This window comes from Squalius cephalus (genome assembly GCF_949319135.1).
Source record: "Squalius cephalus genome assembly, chromosome: 24".
Taxonomy (NCBI): domain Eukaryota; kingdom Metazoa; phylum Chordata; class Actinopteri; order Cypriniformes; family Leuciscidae; genus Squalius; species Squalius cephalus.
In genome coordinates this window covers 1067576-1087081 of record NC_137145.1, presented here as the reverse complement: position 1 = coordinate 1087081, position 19506 = coordinate 1067576, and the positions used below count along the sequence as shown (strand labels likewise).

General features: G+C 40.9%; 3 protein-coding genes across 7 annotated transcripts in view; all 3 read right to left on the bottom strand.

Moving 5' to 3' along the window:
- Positions 1-370: 370 nt before the first annotated feature.
- LOC307152247 (uncharacterized protein) lies at positions 371-7629 on the bottom strand. Of its 2 annotated transcripts, none has more exons than XM_079860727.1 (5): positions 7539-7629; positions 4281-4828; positions 3436-3472; positions 2237-2848; positions 371-488 (listed from the first exon to the last, which is right to left on the bottom strand). In XM_079860727.1, exons 1-4 carry the CDS (start codon positions 7588-7590, stop codon positions 2238-2240), a joined length of 1248 nt encoding a protein of 415 aa, XP_079716853.1. In that variant the 5' UTR covers positions 7591-7629; the 3' UTR covers positions 371-488; position 2237. The 2 variants fall into 2 exon arrangements, with proteins under 2 accessions (XP_079716853.1, XP_079716852.1); XM_079860726.1 differs by having other exon boundaries at positions 447-501.
- A 153-nt stretch (positions 7630-7782) lies between these two features.
- arvcfa (ARVCF delta catenin family member a) overlaps positions 7783-19506 on the bottom strand; it is a 35825-nt gene continuing 24101 nt past the window's right edge. For all 4 annotated transcript variants that reach the window (XM_079860667.1, XM_079860670.1, XM_079860669.1 and 1 more), the window contains 8 exons: positions 17887-18014; positions 15800-15950; positions 14041-14233; positions 13328-13439; positions 12967-13054; positions 11929-12005; positions 9179-9282; positions 7783-8347 (listed from right to left, as the gene is read on the bottom strand). In XM_079860667.1, coding sequence (XP_079716793.1) covers positions 9190-9282; positions 11929-12005; positions 12967-13054; positions 13328-13439; positions 14041-14233; positions 15800-15950; positions 17887-18014 — 842 coding nt within the window. In that variant the 3' untranslated portion in view covers positions 7783-8347; positions 9179-9189. The remainder of the gene's footprint in view (positions 8348-9178; positions 9283-11928; positions 12006-12966; positions 13055-13327; positions 13440-14040; positions 14234-15799; positions 15951-17886; positions 18015-19506) is intronic.
- Positions 15007-15774, bottom strand: LOC307152792 (uncharacterized protein; the record flags this gene model as incomplete). The annotated part of the gene is made up of 1 exon (XM_079861719.1): positions 15007-15774. A coding segment is annotated over one exon (768 nt), but the record flags the coding sequence as incomplete, so codon positions are not given.

Below are 19506 nucleotides of genomic sequence, written 5' to 3'. Positions count from 1 at the left end.
TGTTATAATATAATAATACCGTTAATATAATATAATATACTATAATGCATGCTGAGTAAATCCTTCATTGCGAATGAAGGAACGCCTTTGACTTTATGTACTTTACAAGTTTAAGGTTTTTTTTAACATATATGTTCTTTGGCAAAATGTGATTGAAATTTAAAGTGCCTAATTATTGCAGTTATCTCAAAATATTGCAATTAAATCGAATAACCATGATCAGCCGATTAATCAATAATCACATCAGGCCTACATGTGTTTAATATATATAAAGTGTTTTCATTCAATCATTGCTTTGATGAGATAAAGTGTGATATTTACTTTAAGCTGCAGAAGAAATGTAATGATGCTCATATTTATTGTTTGTTCTCTCTGCCATCATGTGGTCATTCATCACATTACATATATTCACATACACTCTCACAGACGTCAGTGGCAGTAAAACATCGGGTCACAGTCTGTCTGATGTCCAACGATCTTCTCCTCTTCTGTTTAATAAACCTAAAGACATAAACACATAAACATCTCACACTCATTTACCAATGTTTGCTGAAGCGCAGTCATTACAATGGAAGCCCATTTTACCCTAGTGAAAAATAAATATACCAAAATGTGTGTGAAATACATTTATTTTATGCTAAGTATACTACAAATACATTTACAAACGTGTATACTTAATATAAATACATTACAATTGAACGTTTGGTATACTAAACTGATATAATTAAAGTCTGCTAAATATGAAGAGCTAATTTTGTACTTAATGCACTTTAGATAATAGATAAACTTTAAGTATATTTGATTGTGCTAAAGTGGAACTATTGCAAGAATACTTTAGATACACTTTAAATATAAATATGCCTACATAAAGTCTGATATTATAGATCATACTATCTTTACTAAGAGTGATATTAAATAATATCAAGAAATGTGCATTGTGCAATAAATAAGTGCTCCAAATAAAGTTTATTTATAATAATTATATCAGTAGGTCTCAAGCGATATGTCAGTAAATATGTCAATGGATTTGTAGTACACTTAGTATGAAATAAATATATTTTAAATACATTTTGGTATACAGTAGGTTTTTTTCACTATACACACAAATTATGTAAGTCGAAATTTTGGCATAACAAATTATACTTATGACATACAAAGTCATAAATATGAGAGTAAAAAGCCTTTTTAAAAAGATTATATTTTTAGTATGTGATAATTATAACTTTTAGGTCATAATTTCAACATTTTATGTCATAATTTAGACATTTTATGTTATTTAGAATTTTGTCAATTTCGACTTATGTCATAATTATAACTTTTAAGTCATAATTTTGACTTTTTATGTTATAACTATACATTTTTATATTTTATAAAGTTTTAATTTCAAGTTTCCATGTCATAATTTTAACTTAATTTCGACTTGTCATAATTACAACTTTGAAGTCAATTGCAACTTTTTATGTCAGTTATAAAGTCATAATTATGGCCTATTATTAGTCATAATCTCGACTTTTCATATCATAATTGACTTTTTAATGTCCTAAATGCAACTTTTTATATCATAATTTTGACTTTTCTTATAATTTCAAATATTTATCTCATCATAATCATAACTTTTTAAGCAATTTCAACTTTTTATGTCTTAATTATAACTTTTTAGTCATAATCTTGACTTTTCATATCATAATTGACTTTTTAATGTCCTAAATGCAACTTTTTATATAATAATTTTGACTTTTTTCATAATTTCAAATATTTATCTCATCATAATCATGAATTTTTAAGTAATTTCAACTTTTTATGTCTTAATTATAACTTTTTAGTCATAATCTCAACTTTTCATGCCATAATTGACTTTTTAATGTCCTAAATGCAACTTTTTATATCATAATTTTGACTTTTCTTATAATTTCAAATATTTACCTCATCATAATCATAACTTTTTAAGCCTTAATTATAACTTTTTAGTCATAATCTTGACTTTTCATATCATAATTGACTTTTTAATGTCCTAAATGCAACTTTTTATATAATAATTTTGACTTTTTTCATAATTTCAAATATTTATCTCATCATAATCATGAATTTTTAAGTAATTTCAACTTTTTGTCTTAATTATAACTTTTTAGTCATAATCTCGACTTTTTATGTCACAATTACAAATTTTAAGTCATAATTGAAATACAACAACATGAACATAATAAAGAACAACTAGACTTGAAAGAATCAGTAGTACCTTAGCCAGTGTGAGTCTCCGGCAGAACCGTTCTAACCGCTCTCTCAAAGCTAACAGAGATTCTCTGAAGCAGAGCGCTCTTCCACTTCACACAGGACTGTGGTCTGGGAGTGTGTGTGTGAGACTGTGTGTGTGAAGGCGTGAATCGTGAATCGCTCTGATGTTTAATGTCCTCACAGTGGAGGACATTAAACTCGTCTTTAAAGATCTTCAGCTGAGGAACTAAAGGTGCTCCAGAGACAGACTGTAGATTCGAGTGTTGTTCCTCCATGTTGGTTGCTGTAATCTTTAGGGATGATTGAGGAATCAGTTTCTCACTGGTTTGAACGGCCAGTTCGAGATCAGATGAATCTTGGTTGTCAACATTTTTCTGTTCAGATGCAGAAGCCTCTTTGCTTAAATTAGAGTTAATATCATGGAAGTCGACCTCAGTCCGTGAACATCCGGAAGTCTTGGACTCATCAGGTAAGTAGAAAGAGACCCGTGTGTGTTTTCTCGTGTGTGTGTCGGGTCTCTGGTTTATCGGGCTGGTTTCTGAGCGGCTGCTGTCCAGTTTCCGGCAGCTTGTTCTCACTGGATCATCTCTCCCATCATCCGGATACTCACAGGAGCCTGTGTGGAGATATTCATATGTGTGAGAAAGCTGATAAGTAAGTAAAATCAGCTCATCTTAATCCATATTCACTCAATTTTGTCTTTCATAACCCAGACAGCAACATAGTGTCGGCCCAGATCCGGGCCACATCTGGGCCGTGTGGAATCCATGTGTACCGGATGTGGGCCGGATGTGGGCGACACTATGTTGATGTCTGGGAAGAAACACTAAATTTTATTTTTTAATTCCAAAGGGTGATAACTACATATCAGAAACTCAGAAGACATTGAAGATGAATTATAAAATGATATGATGTTTAGGCCACCTGGGTGTTAGACAATAGTTAGATATTTGCTATGTAGGCCCTCTTATTTATATTTATACAGTTGTATATACAATGTGCACATCTTTACGTAAGTCCTTTCATCTAGATGCTTAATACTCATTGTTTTTAATCCTACTCTTGTTAATTGTATTTCTATTCTCTTGTGTATATAGGTATGCATGCATGTAAGGACCTCCTCCTGGAAACTTTTCAGATTCATTTTGAGTTTGTGCACACTTGCCGAATAATAAATACATTCAAATAATATTGAAGACTGACCTTTGACCCAACAGGACCCTGCAGGTGACGACTGGCCCTGAAATGAAATGGTTAATCATGCAGACTGACAGATCCATGAACATTGATACAGACAGATTCCGATGAGGAAAAAACTGTGAGCCTAAAAGAAGTTCGACACTCTAATGTACAAATATTCAAAACTCCACGGAGCCCCGAAAGTGACACGGTGATGGTAAAAAAAATAACGAGATGGGAAGAAATTTTTTTTTCGATCCTTTAGCATAAGATGTTTTTTGAGTGAACGCAAATGTTTTGCAAGCGAACACAAAGTTTCTTGGAGGACAAAAAAAGCAAATGCTTTGCAAAATATTAAGTTTCACGAAAGTTCTGCAAGTGAACACAAATGTTTCGTTTTGCAAGTGAACACAAATGTTTCGTTTTGCGAACGCAAATGTTTTAAAGTGAAACTTTAAAGTTTAAAGTTCCAAAAGAACAGAAATGTTTTGTTTTGCAAGTGAACGTAAATGTTTCGTTTAGCAACCGAACGCAAATGTTTTGTTTTGCAAGCGAACGTAATGCAAATGTTTCGTTTTGCAAGCGGACCAAAATGTTTTGTTTTGCAAGCGAACACAAATGTTTTTAAAGTGAAACTTTAAAGTTTAAAGTTCCAAAAGAACAGAAATGTTTTGCAAAATAACGCAAAGATTCACAAAAGTTTTTCAGGGAAACGCAAAAGCATTCAAATACAGTTTTTTCCCCCATTACCATGTCCCCTTAGGGGCCCTTTAAAAAACTTGGTCTAATTTAAGATATTCACTCATTTCGAATTGAACAAACACTTTCCGGGAGACAGTAGAGATCCTCTAATGGATCATGTGACTGACCTCCCGAGGTCTGTGCAGTTTCTCGTCCCCCTGTTTCCCTCTCCGGTGTTCCCTGTTCCTGCGGCTCGTGTTGTGGGCCGTTCGTCTCCCGGGCTCTGAGCTCGTGGAGGACGACGGAGACGAGTCTGTTCCCGAACCCAACTGAAGATCTCTGACGGAGCGAGTCCGAGCGTCCGAGTCTCCAGAACGACCCCTGAGCATCTCCACTTGCTTCAGCTTCTCTTGAAAGTTTCTAGGCTTCGGCTTCGAAGAGTTCAGCATGGGAAATGGCATCTTCCAGATCCGTATTGCTCTCCTGAGGAGTTTGTGTGATTGTGTGTTCAGGTAAATGGCCGGGTGAGCCGCGGAGATGCTCTTGTTTTGCCGTTGGCCTCGTGGAGCTTCTCTCTGAACAACACACTCTTGCTCTGCTTTCACCTTGTGTTTGGCTGCATTTATCCGCTGCTGTTGTGTTAACTCCAGCTGTTTCGTGCCTCTGTAAGCGGGTGACAGAACATCAGAGGAGGTTCTGGACTTGGATGGACCTTCTGCAGCATCGGACAACATCTCTGGACAGAAAATAAACAATTCTTAAAGGGGTGGTTGATTATTATTTGACTTTTCTAACTTTAGTGTGTAATGTTGCTGTTTGATCATAAACAACATCTGCAAAGTTACAACGCTCAAAGTTCATCGCGTACTTGTGCACTATTATAAGCCATTTTGTAGTATGAATAGTGCGAGTAGTGCGTTCATACTGGAAATTCTAAAAAGAAAAAGTGCACTTGAAGTACCGGGATGATGCACTTATTAAACCGAAAAAAACGAAGTGTGGAACGTTGGACACTTCATGCACTCGACTGTCACCGCTTTACTTACGTAGCGAAGGGGGAGGGGCTATCAGACTCCGATGTTGAAAGACAAAATACCACTGACAAAATTCTCCTACCACTGCTATGCTGATGACACACAGCTCTTCCTCTCGTTTCAACCAGATGATCCCACAGTAGCTGCACGGATCTCAAGCTGCCTGGCAGACATCTCGACGTGGATGAAGGAACATCACCTGCAGCTCAACTTGGCAAAGACTGAGCTTCTCGTCCTCCCTGCCAATCCGTCTCTACAGCACAACTTCACTATCCAGCTAGAGTCATCATCAATCACCCCATCAAAGTCGGTGAGAAATCTTGGAGTAACGTTTGATGACCAGCTGACCTTCACAGATCACATTTCAAAGACAGCTCGATCATGCAGGTTTGCACTGCACAACATCAGGAAGATCAGGCCTTTCCTAACTGAGCATGCAACACAACTTCTCGTCCAGGCCCTGGTCATTTCTAGGCTTGACTACTGTAATGCTCTTCTGGCCGGACTTCCAGCATGTGCAACTAAACCTCTACAGATGATCCAAAATGCTGCAGCCCGTCTTGTCTTCAACGAGCCAAAGAGGGCCCACGTCACTCCTCTGTTCAGCTCACTGCACTGGCTACCTCTCGCTGCTCGCATCAAGTTCAAGGCATTGACGCTTGCTTACAGATCTATCACAGGCTCAGCTCCCTCCTACTTTCACTCACTCCTACGAGTCTACATCCCTGCCAGAAGCCTACGATCGGCCAACGAGCGACGTCTCGTGGTTCCATCCCAGAAAGCCACAAAATCACTTTCCAGAACATTCTCATTCACAGTTCCATGCTGGTGGAACGCTCTCCCCACCCTCATCCGGAATGCAGAATCCCTGACAACCTTCAAAAAACATCTGAAAACCCATCTCTTCCGGGAGCACTTAACCTCATAAAAAAAAAAAAAAAAAAAAAAAAAAAAACACCTCCCCTTTCCCTCTAACCCTCACTTATCGGGCTTATGCTACTCTGAATAATGCCTGAACGTTGTATCTTGAGCACTTCTTGCGCTGCCTCTTGTTTTTTGCCTCTTCATGATGTCTCGCTTAATCTAGTCCTACTTTGTAAGTCGCTTTGGATAAAAGCGTCTGCTAAATGACTAAATGTAAAATAAACGTATGAAGTTCATACACTACATGGTTGAGTATATAGTTTACAAGTGCATAGTGTATAGTGCGTAATTTGGGACACAGCTGTGTCTGCATGAGGTAATTGGAGCTGCTAACACACACACACACAAGCTCTTGATGCTCCGCCCTCTGTGCCGGGAGCAGCAGCTCATTTGCATTTAAAGGGACACACATGAAAATGGCGCGTTTTTGCTCACCCTCAAAAAGTGACAATTTTGGGGTATTTTGAGCTAAAACTTCACAAACACACTCTGGGGACATCAGAGACTTATTTTACATCTTGTGAAAGGGGAATTATACCACCGCTTTAAACTCTAATGACATGTGCAATTTTAGGACAGTCAGTGTAACAGTATTATTGATATACTATTATTTATTTGTAGTCCACTTAAGACATTCTAACATGGTGTCGGCCCAGATCCGGCCCACATCTGGGCCGTGTGGAATCCAGGTGTACCAGATGTGAGCCGGATCTGGGCCCACATTATGTTGCTGTCTGTCTAATGTCTTAGCTGACATGTAGTTATCGAAATAAAGTGTAATTTTATAGTTATATAAATATTTTGAATGAGTTTTATGTTTTCATTTAAAATTTTGGGTAACTGTACAATGGTTTTATTACATGAGCATAAACTAAGAATGAACAATACTTTTACAGCATTTATTAATCTTAGTTAACATCAATTTCAGAATTTACTAATACATTATTAAAATCAAAAGTCGTGTCTGTTAACATTAGTTAATGCACTGTGAACTAACATGAACGATCAATGAACAGCTGGATTTTTAACATTAACAAAGATTAATAAATACTGTAACAAATGTATTGTTTATTGTTAGGTAATACATTAATGTTAACAAATGATTTTAGTTTTAGTAATTTTATTATGGTATGTTTTTTTAAATATTTTATTCCAGTTTTAGTTTTAATTATTTTTGTAGATTTGAAATGATGCCTTGGCAAATTAAATTAAATTAAATTATTTGTATGCATGGTTTAATTTTAGTTAATGATAATAACCTTGAAAAATCTCTTCCAACATTTTAGAAATATTACAGAATCTTTATACTTTCTCGTTTTGCTGAGTTACAACCTATTTCCTGTAATAAAACAACATGCTATACTAATTAAGCAAACACACGCACACAGTTCTGAACGGGCATTTCAAAAGACTTGCTCAAAGATCATATAAAGTAAATAATATAAAGAACGTTAATTTAAATATATTTACATATCGACTCTGGCTCACCTGTGGAGTTTCTCTTGTTCTCCTCGGTCTGTAATCGATGATTTTCACTCATTTCTGCCGATCAGCATCCGAAGATTCAGTGATTCTGTAACCGATGCGATTTCAAAAGACGCGAATCTTTCGAATCGAATCTTTTCTTTTGAATCGCTCAAAACATTCCACTGATGATGAGCGAATCGTTCATCTCGCGCCACGAAATGTGCCACAAAACAAGTTTTGTTTGATTTTTATTGCATTTTATTTTCTGTTAGATGCATGACGTAACAGCTTTATTAAGAACTCACTGATTTTTATTTTTCAAGCCATTAAATCACTGATGTTATGAAACAATTTTAGTATGAATGCATTAAAATCTCTGATATATTCTCTGATTTAGACTATAATAAGTACAATTTCGGTTTTGCCTGTAGAGTATTAATATAATCATATCATGTTATCATTTCTTTTTGTGCATAAAACTTTAGATACAGAACTGAAATCGTCTGTGTGGATGAGCAGAAATAGATGGAACACTATTATACAATTTAGAGACTCGTCAACAACAACAACAACAAAAAAAGCAATAGAAACAACACAAGATCATAATATGGTGTATAATCAGATCTATGAGTGACTCGCCACATCATGATTCTTGAGTTTAACAGTGAAGATTGCCAAAGCAGCAAAGAGTCAAATTCCACGTTCAGACGGATCGGATCTTCAGTGTTGGGTTGATGTGTTGCTGTCATATTTCTAATTCTCTTGTTTGATTCTGTGATGAATTGTGCTGAACGTCAGTATAAATGCAGGTCTGAAAGTGGATCTGCAACCTGTGAAAACACAGAGTGAATGTCAATATTGACATATGTGTTCATTTTTAGGGGTGTAACAATATATAGTGTCACAATATATCGCAAAAAAAAAAAGCAACTTGTATTGTGGATACTGACAATATGTATTGTTTATAATTCACCCAAATTTAAAATTACTGTGCATGAATTTTTTTTTTTTTTTGAGTTTTAGTGTCAGTACTACATGAAACTATTATATAATGTTGAATATACTGTATAATAATGCAATTCGGGGAATATTTGTGGGTCCTGATAATGCCAAATATCTGATGTTACCAGTAAAAAGTGTCCTACATTATTTCAAATATATCTAGTAAGTGAAAGAGTGCATTTGAGCTTCAGAATCATGAATATTTTGCAATATTTTACCAGCCCCAAGTCCAAGCGTATTAATTTGATAACCTTTTATCATGTGTCTTGGAGTATCGCAATAATATGGTATTGTGAGTTCAGTATCGTGATATGCAGAGATGGGGGACTCGAGTCACATGACTTGACTCGAGTCAGACTCGAGTCGCAAATTTAAGGACTTGAGACTTGAAGGTTAAGACTTGAGACTTGCTTGTGACTTGCACATGTGTGACTTACTCCCACCTCTGGTGATATGTATCGAATCGTGACACGAGGGTTTCGTTACACCCCTAGTAATTTTTCAGTGGATAAATTGGGTGTTTATATGGAGTCCGTCACACGGAAATAATCATATTTGGAGATTGAAAACCCAAGAAATAACCAAGCAAATTCTCTTTCTGGCTCTTTATGACACATGCAGAGAAGCTGAAGCGATGATGTGTGTGTGATGTGGTTTACCGTGAGCCGGATCAGACCCATGAGTCGAGTGGTTGAGGCGTTCGCTCCACTAAACCCACCGCGGGCCTGCTGGTCCTGATGAAAGGCCTCTTATCATTCACACCCTGAAACACAATCGACAGCAGCTTCATACACACATACATGACGTCCCGAGGGGAGACTGCTGTTTAAACCATCAAAATAGGGATAATCTTTAACACATTTTTAATAATATTTGCATGAAGAGTGATGATGGTAATGTTCCTAGGCCGGACACTACTGTATATATAAAAGGTCTCATTATTAATAGTGTCATTATTATGGTGTTCTGGATGTATTTTAGCATATTGAGTGTATGCGTGTGTGACGTGTGGCAGAAACACTGAGTGGCAGAAACACTGAGTGGCAGCATTTATTTTCAGCGTGAATGCTGCGAAAAACACACGAAACATCTAAAACGGGAAAGAGTTTTGAGATTGACTGAATATACAGATTTGACAAAAAATATGAGGTATATTTTTATACTTCAATAGACGTGAAGGACTATAATGCGTTAAGAGCTCGCTCAAGCACTGCGGAGCTAAACCATTTAGTGCTTTGTAAGTAATCAGCAATATTTTAAAATGTATACGATGTTTAATAGGGAGCCAATGCAGTGTTGACAGAACCGGGCTAATATGGTCATACTTCCTGGTTCTGGTAAGAACTCGAGCTGCTGCGTTTTGAATTAGCTGTAGTTTGTTTATTAAGCGTGCAGGGCAACCACCCAGTAGAGCATTACAATAATCTAGCCTTGAGGTCATGAACGCATGAACTAACTGTTCCCATTTGTCATTGAGAGCATATGGCGTAATTTAGATATATTTTTAAGATGGAAAAATGCAGTTTTACAGATACTAGACACGTGACTTTCACATGAAAGATTGGTATCAAAGAGCACACACACACAGGCCCGGAGTGGGTAATCGGGAGAATTCCCGGTGGGCCGCTTCACTTTTGGGCCGGTCGAGGAATTTTTTTTTTTTTTTTTTTTCACATTTCAATGTCACGTTAGTTACAGTAGGCTACACACGTTCCGCATTCTGACAGCGCAGTACTCTGCATGGGTTGTACCATGTGAGGGAGTTCTCCCCTCCCATCCTATAGAGTTGCTTGGGTCCATAGCCCGTCTTTTCCAAAACGTTTTCTCAGGTAGGCTACCGCGGCACCGCCTACCGATAGCTGGGCCGGCCGTAACGGTACACGTCAGGGAGGATGGGTGGGAGGAAGAGGCCAGGAGGTATGGAAGCTTTGTTTCCGCCACAGAATAAAACATTTTAAAAGATAATTGCGACTTTTTATCTCACAATTGCGAGTTTACATCTTTATTTCTTAGAATTGCGAGATGTAAGGTCAGAATTGCGTGAAATAAAGTCGCAATTGCGTGTTATTAAGTCAGAATTGCGAGATATAAAGTCAGAATTGCGTGAAATAAAGTCGCAATTGCGTGTTATAAAGTCAGAATTGTGATATATAGAGTCAGAATTGGGTGATATAAAGTCGCAATTGTGTGTTATAAAGTCAGAATTGCGAGATATAAAGTCAGAATTGGGTGATATAAAGTCGCAATTGTGTGTTATAAAGTCAGAATTGCGAGATATAAAGTCAGAATTGCGTGAAATAAAGTCGCAATTGCGTGTTATAAAGTCAGAATTGTGATATATAGAGTCAGAATTGGGTGATATAAAGTCGCAATTGTGTGTTATAAAGTCAGAATTGCGAGATATAAAGTCAGAATTGGGTGATATAAAGTTGCAATTGCGTGTTATTAAGTCAGAATTGCGAGATATAAAGTCAGAATTGCGTGAAATAAAGTCGCAATTGCGTGTTATAAAGTCAGAATTGCGAGATATAAAGTCAGAATTGTGTGAAATAAAGTCGCAATTGCTTCTTATAAAGTCAGAACTGCAAGATATAGAGTCAAAATTGTGTGATATAAAGTCGCAATTGCTTAAAGTCTAAGTGAATTATTATTTAACCTTTAGGCTACATTATTTGTTAACCCATGGTATTAATACAAACTACACAATAGTACGAGCTGAACTGTTGCTTCATTTATACAATTTAGAAAAAGTGCTAATTTGGAATTCCACCATGGAAAAAGTGGGCTGGTCTTGGGCCTGAAACTCCCAGGCTGAAAAGTGGCCCCACTCCGGCCCTGCACACACACACAAACACACACACGCACACACACACACACACACACACACACACACACCCAGGTTCCTAACCGACGACGAAGACTTGACAGAGCAGCCATCAAGTGTTAGACAGTGTTCAGAGTATTCAACAATATTGTATTGTTATATATTCTATTGACAACTCATCAATTAAATATTTACCATCGTATATTCTGCATAATTGGATGCTTTTAAATAAACACTGACAAAAACGACACAAGTTTTAGTGCTGGACAATATGATGATATATCTAACATTGATATGAGTGATCACATGGATTTAGACCTATATTGTGTTTATATAAAGCGTTCTGCATGTCAATATCCATGATCACTGGATCTGTGGTAAGTTGTAAGGAACACTATATCGAGTCCAACCTTTAGTTTAAACTGATAATCGTGTGTTTTACTGGCGTTTTCACAGTTTCCTCTATTAACTCCAGTCACTCCGCAGCTCTTCTGCCACTCAGTCCGGCTGAGCGAGTGTGTTCCCACCGGAAAGTGACGTCAGCGCATAACCTCTATTGCTACAGGACACAGCATGAGCATTGACCTGAAAAGTTTCTCGTTCGATCATGTGACACGGAGCGTCTCCGGCTCTCTCGGCCTGATCAACGGAGCAGTATCCATCTGGAACAGCAGAACACAACGCTGCATTAAAGTGCATGAAACAGTGGCGGCCTTTGAATACCCGTTTAACTTGAAACAGACCTCGAAAAACAGAACATTACACGCCAAGGTCGGAAATTAACGGGGCTTGGGGCAAAAATGCCACCAAATATAAAGAGTCCCCCTGTACTCAATAATCTTATCCCTTAAAACTCACCTTTGATCACCAAAATGACGTATTTAGCCATTTTTTTCCTAGGACAAAATGTCTGCCTTATAATATCTTGAATGTAACTCGACACCCTCGCCTCATTTAGTATGCACGGTTCTATGAATATGCAAATGAGCCCCGCCTCCACTCACTCCCTCAGCTCAGAGATCCACTGGTTGACGATCACACGTTGATCTGATTGGTTACAAGGTAGTTTGTGACGTCAGAAACACCAGCGATTTCAAAGCGTGTTTTTGAGACTGTCTTTGGTTCACTGCAGTTTTAAGGAGGAAATACTCAGCAATGCTGTCGACTTATGAACTTACACATGCTTTGTCTAAAAGCATATTAAAAACACCACATAGACATATAATTTATTATTTTTCTAATGAATGACTTGACGACTCAGTCACTCACTCCTGCTTTGTCCCTGAATGAATCAGCCTTCTGGAACGAATCGCTTGAGTGAACGATTCAACGACTGACTCGTTAAGACAGTGATTTACCGCCACCTACTGGTGGATTTAGTATTATTTGAGATTGAATGCTGTTTTTGTTTTCAGTTGTGATTGTAAACAATAGTTCTAGTTAAAGAGACTACAATAAGAGATTACATATCCCAATACCATCTGTTTCTTTGAAACGGGTTTCTGAATCGCAAAGGCCGCCTCTGTCTCAAACTCATATGCCATGACATGACAGAAAGGCTCGTGGAGGAGAAGCATTTTTCTCATTCTCATGAATACAATTCAGTAAATGGCAATCAATGACCTTGGTTTTTCTCCATTAAGGGCAGTGTGATGTCATCGCTCCCTTGCTTGGCGTTCTTCTGCTTCTTGGGCAGGCCGGAGACGGCTGGCTGAAACACCAGATCGTATTCATCATCAGCACAACATGAGCATGTACGGCAGTGAAGTCAGCAAGAGATGAAACGCTGTTATAGGGCTGTGACGTATGGATATTTTTCTTACCGCGGTGAAGAAGCAACAAATCAGGCTTTTATCTTCAATATATGACTTATGATCAAGAATGCATGTTCTTGAAATAGGAAAAAATACGGTGATGACCTCAGCACCGCGGTAGGCATGTCATTACCGCGGTAATGCGGTTATTGTCACAGCCCTACTGTTACCTTGAAGTGTGTTTTGTTCCAGCCGGCCTTGAACAGTGTGTGTCGGAGATCCTTATAGGCCCAGACGCTCTGCAAGATGTGTGACGCCGCTTTGGTCTCGCGCACTGATTGGCTGACAAGATAGACAGATAGATAGATAGATAGATAGATAGATAGATAGATAGATAGATAGATAGATAGATAGATAGATAGATAGATAGATAGATAGATAGACAGATAGATAGATAGACAGATAGATAGATAGATAGATAGATAGATAGATAGATAGATAGAAATATGAGCAGAACTCAGTTGATATTTGACTGGTTTAGTCCGTCCTTCTGTTAGACTGTCTCACAATTATGTTGAATATCTGTCAGCTGTTAAATTTAACTACACAATTAGATAATACCAGTTTAGCTCAACCAATCACCAAGCAATGCTTCATTGTGTTCAGTCTGTGTGTGAAAAGAGCATTAGCAATTAAAGACAACACACTTCAGCAAAACATGATCAGGTCAAAGTGTCCGAGTAATATTTGGTCACAAAGTTTTACTGGTAGTCTCTGTATGAAGAATATTTGGTATAATATGTCACAGTTTACTTTATTTTGCTCTCCTCACTTACATAAATGAACTATAGTGTCACTAGTAAAAAAATATAATAAAATCTGGTGTCTGATGATGTTTTGGTCTGACTGTACAGCTTTACTCAGATGTGATGCGGTTTGTCACCTTGTTTTGTTGATTGACACCAGCTTCTGTATTCCCTGTCCCTGGATGAGGAATCTGGCGTTCTCCAGGTTCTCCGAGACGACCTCCAGGATCGTGTTCAGGATGGCCACCACCGTGTCTCCCTCCAGGTTTTTGGCGGGTCTCTGTTGTCCACAGGGAAGATTACTGACCAGATCCCTCATGGCGAAGCTCCCTGATTGGGCCACACAGATGATGATGTCAGCCTCATTCACATTCACATTTAATCATTTAGCAGACGCTTTTACCCAAAGCCACTTACAAATGAGGAGAGCAATAGAAGCAATCAGACCAGCAAGAGGACAACAGTGTACAAGTGAAGTCTAGCACAGGACACATAGCAGCGGTTTTATTTATTAGCAAAACAAAACAAATCTAATAGTATAGAATAGAAAAGGTAAGTGCTAGTATTTGTCAGGTGCTGACGAGAAAGGTGTGTCTTTAGCAGTGTTGGGTAAGTTACTCTAAAAAAGTAATGAATTACTAGTTGCTAATTACCTCGTCAACAGTGTAATTAGATTACTGTACTAATTACGGTTACACTTTATTTGAAGGTGTAATTGTTACAGAGTAATTATATATTTTAGTACTGAGTAGGGACTGATTACCTGGTGTTTATGACCTTTCCTTGTTTTCGACTACGATTGTGGATTACCCTTTCAATAAAACTGCATTTGGATCCTCAACCTTCGTGTCTCGGAGCAGCTCGTGACCATCATCATCATCATCCTCATCCTCATCATCCTCATCATCCTCATCATCATCATCCTCATCATCATCCTCATCCTCATCATCCTCATCATCCTCATCATCATCATCCTCATCATCATCATCATCCTCATCATCATCATCATCATCCTCATCCTCATCATCATCCTCATCATCATCCTCATCATCATCATCATCCTCATCATCATCATCATCATCATCCTCATCATCCTCATCATCCTCATCATCATCATCATCCTCATTATCATCATCATCCTTATCATCATCATCATCCTCATCATCATCATCATCATCCTCATCATCATCATCATCGTCATCATCATCATCCTCATCATCCTCATCATCATCATCATCCTCATCATCATCCTCATCATCATCATCATCCTCATCATCATCCTCATCATCATCATCATCATCATCATCATCATCATCATCATCCTCATTATCATCATCATCATCATCCTCATCATCCTCATCCTCATCATCATCATCATCATCATCCTCATCATCCTCATCATCATCATCATCCTCATCATCATCATCATCCTCATCATCATCATCATCCTCATCATCATCATCATCCTCATCATCATCATCATCATCCTCATCATCCTCATCATCATCATCATCCTCATCATCATCCTCATCATCATCATCATCATCATCATCATCATCATCATCATCATCCTCATTATCATCATCATCCTCATCATCATCATCATCCTCATCATCATCATCATCATCCTCATCATCCTCATCATCATCATCATCCTCATCATCATCCTCATCATCATCATCATCATCATCATCATCATCATCATCCTCATTATCATCATCATCCTCATCATCCTCATCCTCATCATCATCATCCTCATCCTCATCCTCATCATCATCATCATCATCATCATCATCATCATCATCATCCTCATCATCATCATCATCCTCATCATCATCATCCTCATCCTCATCATCCTCATCGCACAGGTTCTGGAGAGTAAAGTAAAGGTCTTACCGATGAGATCTTTGTTCTTGTGGTCGATGGCCAGGTTTCTGAGTGCGATGGCGATGGCTCGCACCACTTTATCGGCGTCGGAGTGCAGCAGCTCCACCAGCACCGGCAGACCCTTCTCCTTACGCACCGTCACACGGATGTAGCTCGACCACTGCACAACAACACGCTCATCATGAGCAGGAACTTTTTTAGAAAAGTAATGCGTTACCTTACTTTTACGGTACTTTTTTTCACCTGGGCTGGGTTTTGTTTTCATTTTTATAGCAAAAAAGTTATATTTTGGGGCAAATGTAAAGACCCTTTCACAACAAAAGTGAAATAATAAGCGTCACGCTGCAAAAAATGTTTTTCTTACTTAGTATTTTTGTCTTGTTTCCAGTCCAAATATCTAAAAAAAATTCAATTAAGATGCATTTACTAGATTAAAATTCCATAAGATATTGTACACACACACACACACTCTCACTCATATTAAAGGTGTTGTTGTGGTCCACTCACGGCCCAGTGTCCGGCACACACACACACACTCACGGCCCAGTGTCCGGCACACACACACACACTCACGGCCCAGTGTCCGGCACACACACACTCACGGCCCAGTGTCCGGCACACACACACACACTCACGGCCCAGTGTTCGGCACACACACACACACTCACAGCCCAGTGTCCGGCACACACACACACACTCACGGCCCAGTGTCCGGCACACACACACACACTCACGGCCCAGTGTCCGGCACACACACACACACTCACGGCCCAGTGTCCGGCACACACACACACACTCACGGCCCAGTGTCCGGCACACACACACACACTCACGGCCCAGTGTCCGGCACACACACACACACTCACGGCCCAGTGTCCGGCACACACACACACACTCACGGCCCAGTGTCCGGCACACACACACACACTCACGGCCCAGTGTCCGGCACACACACACACACTCACGGCCCAGTGTCCGGCACACACACACACACTCACGGCCCAGTGTCCGGCACACACACACACACTCACGGCCCAGTGTCCGGCACACACACACACACTCACGGCCCAGTGTTCGGCACACACACACACACTCACAGCCCAGTGTCCGGCACACACACACACACTCACGGCCCAGTGTCCGGCACACACACACACACTCACGGCCCAGTGTTCGGCACACACACACACACTCACAGCCCAGTGTTCGGCACACACACACACTCACGGCCCAGTGTCCGGCACACACACACACACTCACGGCCCAGTGTTCGGCACACACACACACACTCACAGCCCAGTGTTCGGCACACACACACACTCACGGCCCAGTGTCCGGCACACACACACACACACACACACACACACACACACACACACACACACACTCACAGCCCAGTGTTCGGCACACACACACTCACGGCCCAGTGTCCGGCACACACACACACACACTCACGGCCCAGTGTCCGGCACACACACACACACTCACGGCCCAGTGTCCGGCACACACACACACACACTCACGGCCCAGTGTCCGGCACACACACACACACACGCACACACACACACACTCACGGCCCAGTGTCCGGCACACACACACACACTCACGGCCCAGTGTCCGTCACACACACACACACTCACGGCCCAGTGTCCGGCACACACACACACACTCACACACACACACACTCACGGCCCAGTGTCCTGCACACACACACACACTCACGGCCCAGTGTCCGGCACACACACACACACACACTCACGGCCCAGTGTCCGGCACACACACACACACTCACGGCCCAGTGTCCGGCACACACACACACACACTCACGGCCCAGTGTCCGGCACACACACACACACACGCACACACACACACACTCACGGCCCAGTGTCCGGCACACACACACACACTCACGGCCCAGTGTCCGTCACACACACACACACTCACGGCCCAGTGTCCGGCACACACACACACACTCACACACACACACACTCACGGCCCAGTGTCCTGCACACACACACACACTCACGGCCCAGTGTCCGGCACACACACACACACACACTCACGGCCCAGTGTCCGGCACACACACACACACTCACGGCCCAGTGTCCGGCACACAGGTTCTGCAGCGCTCCGGCCGCCGCCTCCAGGGTGTTCTGGTTCTGGCTCAGTTTGAGGAGCGACAGGTAGAGGCGAACCACCTCGGGCTGGTACAGCAGCTCCAGGCCTGCAGGAACACACACACACATATCTGAAGCTCCAGGCCTGCAGGAACACACACACAAACATCTGAAGCTCCAGGCCTGCATGAACACAGAGGCACTAGGTGTGCAATAAAGGTGTGTGTGTGTGTGTGTGAGAGAGAGAGAGAGAGAGAGAGAGAGAGAGAGAGAGAGAGAGAGGCTTGTTTCAGTCAGCGCTCAACCACTGAATTGATTTCTCTTTTGTTTCCTTGCCCTTGAACGGAGACATACACACAAAATGATGTCTATACACCCGTCTATACGCCCGTCTATACGCCCCTCTATACGCCCGTCTATACGCCCGTCTATACGCCCCTCTATACGCCCCTCTATACGCCCGTCTATACAAGTCTATATGCCCGTCTATACGCCCGTCTATACACAAGTCTATATACCCGTCTATACGCCCGTCTATACGCCCGTCTATACGCCCGTCTATACGCCCCTCTATACGCCCCTCTATACGCCCGTCTATACAAGTCTATATGCCCGTCTATACGCCCATCTATACACAAGTCTATATACCCGTCTATACGCCCGTCTATACGCCCGTCTATACGCCCGTCTATACGCCCGTCTATACACCCGTCTATATACCCGTCTATACACAAGTCTATATACCCGTCTATACGCCCCTCTATACGCCCGTCTATACGCCCGTCTATATGCCCGTCTATACGCCCGTCTATACACAAGTCTATATACCCGTCTATACGCCCGTCTATATACCCGTCTATACGCCCGTCTATACACAAGTCTATATACCCGTCTATACGCCCCTCTATACGCCCCTCTATACGCCCGTCTATATACAAGTCTATATACCCGTCTATACGCCCGTCTATATACCCGTCTATACGCCTGTCTATACGCCCGTCTATATACAAGTCTATATACCCGTCTACACGCCCGTCTATATACCCGTCTATACGCCCCTCTATACGCCCGTCTATATACAAGTCTATATACCCGTCTATACGCCCCTCTATACGCCCGTCTATACGCCCGTCTATACACCCGTCTATACGCCTGTCTATACACAAGTCTATATACCCGTCTATATGCCCATCTATATACCTGTCTATACGCCCATCTATACACAAGTCTATATACCCGTCTATATGCCCATCTATATACCCGTCTATACGCCAATCTATATACCCGTCTATACGCCCGTCTATATACCCGTCTATACGCCCGTCTATATACCCGTCTATACGCCCGTCTATACGCCCGTCTATACGCCCCTCTATACGCCCGTCTATATGCCCGTCTATACGCCCGTCTATACGCCCGTCTATACGCCCGTCTATACACAAGTCTATATACCCGTCTATACGGCCATCTATATACCCGTCTATACGCCCATCTATATACCCGTCTATAAGCCCATCTATACACCCGTCTATACACCCGTCAGTGAACAGCTGAGAAAGAAACCGGATGTGTGTCAGTTTATTCGGTCTTAAAGTGACA